At 46.2% G+C, this 5,634-nt stretch overlaps 1 protein-coding gene across 1 annotated transcript; it reads right to left on the reverse strand.

Annotated features, from left to right (window-relative positions):
• Positions 1–967: 967 nt before the first annotated feature.
• Ndufb8 (NADH dehydrogenase (ubiquinone) 1 beta subcomplex, 8, 19kDa) lies at positions 968–5,589 on the reverse strand. The gene is made up of 5 exons (XM_013017836.1): positions 5,441–5,589; positions 5,076–5,202; positions 3,658–3,757; positions 3,079–3,234; positions 968–1,154 (listed from the first exon to the last, which is right to left on the reverse strand). The coding sequence occupies exons 1-5, from the start codon at positions 5,523–5,525 to the stop codon at positions 1,062–1,064; spliced, it is 561 nt and encodes a 186-aa protein (XP_012873290.1). The 5' UTR covers positions 5,526–5,589; the 3' UTR covers positions 968–1,061.
• Positions 5,590–5,634: the final 45 nt, after the last annotated feature.

A 5,634-nucleotide genomic window follows, 5' to 3' on the forward strand; every position in this document is an offset into this window, starting at 1 on the left:
GGACTTACAACCAAATGGCCACCATTCCTGGATTCCACAGCAATCTGCATGAACTACTGCTGTCACCGTTTTTTGTGTTTGCCAGTACCAGAGCTTTCACTCAGGGCCTCAAGCTCTCAGCTTTTTCAACTCATGTCTAGCATTCTATCTCATGAGCCACACCTCCAGTCTGGATTTTTTTTGCAGTCTTAATTGGAGAAAAGTCTTGTGGATTTTTCTGCCCAAGCTGGCTTCAACATCTCAGCCTTGGGGGGGGAGGAGGGTAGTGGGGAAGATTGGGGGGGGGGGGGGGGGAGGATAGGAAGGGGAAACAAAGGAGGAAGCTACAATGCTTGATAAGAAATGTACTCATTATCTTGCCCATGTAATTGAAATCCCTCTGTGCAGTATTTTCACAATTAAAAAACAAAACAAAAAAAATCTCAAGCCTCCCCAGTAGCAGGCATAAGCCACCAGCACCTGGCTCAAATCTATATTCTTACAAGACCACAGATAGGTGGTCCTCTGAACACTTACCTAACCCCATAAAGTACTTGAGACATGTTGAGTACTTAAAAAAAATTAACCATTATTATTAAAAGGGTCTGATTGGTGTGACTGGCTGTTTTGTTTTCTTTGAGAAAGGGTCTTATTATGTAGTTCAAGCTGGCCTTGAATGCACAATCTTCCTGCTTCAGCTTCCTAAGTGCTGGGACTATAGGTGTACACTATCATATTTTATGGGAAATAAATTGTTCCAATGTGGGAAGTTGAGAATGCTATCTCTGCAAGTGGACCTCTCAACCACCTGCACAGTTGCAGTGAAATGAACAAATTAGAAAGTTACACACAGCATTCCTGCTCCCATCCTTCTAATTTCAGAGCAGGAAAACAGAATGGTAGACAGTAGGCAGGGAGAAAAATTAAAAGGACGAGAATGGGTTTCTTCACAGCAGTGACTAGTCCTGGGGAAATGAGGCACAGATATCACAGCACTGAGTTTTAATAGGGATTTTATTAAGGTTAAATCTCTAGGAATGAGGGAATCCTAGTTTGAGGGCACAAAAGCCGGCGAAGCCTCCTCAGATCTCATAGTGAATCACTGGTTCAGGTTCTTTGGTGGGGTCACCGCCTCGTTCCAGGTACAGATTATTATAAGGATATTGCTTTGGCCCCTAAGAAAAAAGAAAGATAGGTCAGTAAGAACAGCATACATCCAGCCAATACCTGACTAAGCTCCACTCTGAGTTAATGGGTACATAATAGCTTCTAGTCAGACACAGCTGCGCTAAAATTGAAAGAGTAGCACTTTCTTCCTTGCTCAGCCGACAGCATAGAAAGAGCCTAGATTGTAAGAGAAGTGCTGCCTACCATGTGAGTGAGGAAAAGGAAGAGAAGAGGAAAGGGAAATGTGGGGAGGGAGGAAAGGAGGGAAGACAGGAAAGAGTGAGACAGAGAGTCAGTCAAAGCTTTCTAAATGACACGATGCATCCATCCATCCCACTCTCTCTCGGGGTCAAGACAGACTCAATCTCCTTTAAGTCACTCAGCCTCTAATGGTTCTACCACTAAAGTGGCCTAGCAAATGAGGCGTGCAGGAGCAGCAGTGGGGGAAAAGCACAGAGGAGACATGGCTGGAATGTGCTTTAGGGGCTGCTGACTTTACCAACAAACAGCTGTCGGAGGACACAGCTCAAGGGGAGGAGAAAGGGTGATGTGTTTACAGAACTGAAAAATGGAAGAGCCACACTGTGTTTTGCTCTCCTGAAGTGAAGTTAGTGCTCACTCTAGCTCCGTGTGCACTCTCCAGCAAGGAACCCTTGAGGCTTGACAAGAAGGCTCGTGTCAGTGCACACAGACATATACCAGCTTCCTTCAGGACACTGGTTACCTATCTCTGCAAAGGTAGCACAGCAAACACGGAAGCCTCTCTGCCTTCATTTCTTCTTCCAATCCATCCTAGAGATCACTCCCAGATTAATCTTCTTAAGAATCCAGCCTCCATCTATCACTCTTTTATTCTAAAACCCCAAATGGCTCCACTCTACTACAATTAGATCAAGTCACCCCTGCAGCTCAACTCTTGGTACATAGGGTCTTGAGCCTGGCCCATGGTAGGGGCTGTATACATATCTATCGAATACGTCACCACAGTATCAAGTCCAAATCCCTTAGCCATTCAATAAAAGCTGTCTGACTTAACTAAGCAACTCACTTCACAGTATTTGTTTTAACACAGTGATTTCCAAGTGTAGCTCTGTATCAGAATTGCCAATCACTATCAGATTGTTGAAAACATTGATTCTAAAATCCTACTATAGAGTTGCTAAATTGGGATCTCCAAATAGGGCCTAGACCCTGAATGTTCAAGCAGCTTGCTAGTTGGTTACCTAGGAACTACTTTATACCCTTATTCTATCTCACCCTACTCTTTCCTAATGGAGGGGAAAATGTTTTCTCCAATTTCTCCCCACCAGCCAATCCATTTTTTAGCATCCAGTTTAACCCTACTCCTTGATGGGAGCTCATCTCAGTTTGCACACACATTCACCACATGCATTTATACATATAAACCATGTCAACCACCCACTTTATTTGTTCAAATGCTGCTCTGTCATTTACCTAAATTTACTTAAGCCTTCTTAAAGCAAGAGTGTATTTTCCTTGTCCTTTATATTCTCTAAATTATAACTGTTTGAGAAGATTTTTCATTGCCTTTAGTATCATATAGAAAGTGCCCTTCATATGTCCAACAAAAGCTAAGGTTTTTAAGCTCTACATTCCTTGACTTGTCTTGCAAACTACTCATTGAAATAAACTTGCTAAAGTACACTCCTCAAATGGCAACTCTGAAGACTAGCTAGCTTCCACATTGTTACTCTTCATCTAGTGCTAGAGTAATTCTATTTAGACTGATCTAAGAAGTAGGGGTGAAGCAGTGTTTTAGTACTTGTGCCAGTCCAGGAGTTAAGGCCTTTCTATCTCCTAAGACTATAAGAAGCCAAATTTGGCATTGGCTGGTTATCTACTCCAGACTTCACTCCCTTAAGACAGGGGGCTAAACTTATGTAATGAGGGGAGTACTTCTCAGATACTCACCACAGGCTGGTAGCTGGGAAAAACGTCTCCAACCCAGAACATGAAAACCATGAAAGCCACGAAGCCAAAGAGCTGCTTACACATGAGATCCCAAGAAACAGGTGTGGGAGATGTGTCCACTCGGTTCCTGATATACATGTCTATGTCCCAATGTAACTGAGGCAAAAAGGCAGATAATTGTCAGACAAAGTGCTCTTCCTGCAAAAAGCAGGTAGTTCTGTGACTACACACTAATACAAGGCTTGACAGAAGCATTCCACTGCCTGTGGGCCATATTCTGAGCATTAGGTCTAAGACTCATGGGCCCACGGGACTGGATGCTGTCCTGTCTCAGCCTCACCAGAGAAAGCTCAATCATGAAATATACAGCTTTCACAGTACTAAGCTTGGACTTTTCTTCGAAGTCCCATTATATGGGCCATATGTGAAACCTCAGGTCTCAAATTACTGAACTTGCTTCTGTGAGGAGGAAAGCTTAGTGTTAACTGGACAGAGAAGTATCATTGGAACTAATGAGAGAATCCACAGGAAAACACAAGAAGGCTGGAAAGAAGGTAAAATGGGTTATGGTTTTCTCACCGGCTCACCCCAGTTCGTCCTCAGGTCCGTGTGGTCCCATTCATACCACGGATCCCTCTCATGCTGTGAGCGGTCAGGGAGCTTCGGATAGTCACCATACCTGAGAGACAGTAAGAACTTCTGGAAAGATCCATGATCAGTTTCAGACAATTCAGAGTCCTCATCTCAGATATGAGAAACCAAGTGCTAAATATAAGTACTTTACCAAAGGACAAAAGAACTGACTCTTCAAACAAGATCTCAAGTTCTCACCATTAAACACAGAGCAAACAAAAAAAGTCCTAATTGTAAATCAAAAGCCATGCTTTCCTTTCTTTCAAAGAGTTGTATAATTCTATAATATTAGAGCTAAAAGAAAATTTAAAAACCAATTGTTCAGATGCCCTCATCAGGTACTAAATGAAGATAAAGTTTGGGTCTGACTCCAAAACCACTTGGGATTAAGAAAAAGTGTACACATTAGAAAAGCATTATTTTCATAGCAACTGTGTTTCTAAGCTGGCACACATCTCCATGTCTCAAGTAGGTCATGGAACCTCTTTCTTAGCTGGATCAGATTCACCTTATACAGACTGCTACCAGTCCAACACACAATTAAAAACGAACGGTAGCATCTCCAGAAAATGACTGGAAAGCCAGAATAGGGGGTACTCGCTTGCCTTGCATGCATGAGGCCCTGGGTTCGACTCCTCAGCACCACATAAGCAGAAAAAAAAAGCCGGAAGTGGCGTTGTGGCTCAAGTGGTAGAACACCAGCCTTGAGCTGAAGAGCTGAGGGACAGTGCCCAGATCCAGAGTTCAGGCCCACGACCGGATTAAAAAAAAAATAGGGGGTACTGAATCCAGGACAGGAAATGAGGGGGGTTGGTAATTTAATCTGCTTAACACTTGCGGCGATTTCCACAGTTGTATCAGAAGTATATGTACACCTATACATACATATATACACACATGTGCACATAAGTATACACACATATGTGCATATATGTGTACACACACACACGGGGTGGGGGCATACACACACACAGAAATAAAGAACTCCATCTATAAATACGGTTCTCATGACAGGAATCCAGCCCCAGCCTCGTCGTGTGCCTGGATGACAGCACCTGAGCCCAGCAGCTGCTCAATCTAAATGAAACTCGGCGCTCTGGATGAAGCCAAGGAAAGGTTCCTGCTACTCAGGAGTCCTCGAGGGAGTCATTAAAATCCCGGCTTTCTCTTTGGAGGAAACAGCTAGAGCCAAGGAGAAGATTGAAATCCTCTGGGCTGCAGCTGCTCACTCACTCCCGGCCTCCGTCCATCAAGGAAAGCACCCCCACCAGTGACTCTTGAGGGGTCGGGAGGGTCAGGGTCCAACACCCCATGCAGCGGTCCTCTCGCATCACTATTCGGGGGCAAGCAGACCCTCTACTCACCCCATGCCATCATCCGGGTAAGGCTGGTAGTCTTCCACACGCATGTTATACTTCTTGGCGGCGGCGGCGCGTTCTTCGGGGGTCTTGGGATAGGGCCCCGGCAACATGTCTTTGGTCATGTGGAAGGCTGAATGGCGGAAGAGGCCATTTCAGACAGACTCCGCTCTCCAGCGGCCGGGGAGGCTCCAACCTGCGATGGCTGCAGAGGCCGGAGCCCCGGACTCGGCCGGAGCCGGGATCCCTGTTTCAGGATATACGCATGCGCCCTCCGCCCCCCCCCCCACGGTACCCACGATCTCCCTTCCAGGCGCTACCCATTTCAGGCCTCCCCTTCCCACACCAAGGACTTTCCCGTTTGCGCCGACCTGTCCGTGCTCCTAACGGCACCGCGCTCCGGCATGTCCTTTGCAGCCATCGGACTCCCAGGACCCCGGCCCTCAACGCCGCCATCTTCACCTTCTTCGAGGTTCCTCTCGCGCATGCGCAAAGGCCAGCGACGGCGGCTGAGCCGGGCCAAACGCGACCGCCCAAGCGCGCAGCGGCGGGGGGGGGGGGGGGG

This window comes from Dipodomys ordii, unplaced genomic scaffold (genome assembly GCF_000151885.1).
Source record: "Dipodomys ordii isolate 6190 unplaced genomic scaffold, Dord_2.0 Scaffold36, whole genome shotgun sequence".
NCBI classification, from domain to species: Eukaryota; Metazoa; Chordata; class Mammalia; order Rodentia; family Heteromyidae; genus Dipodomys; species Dipodomys ordii.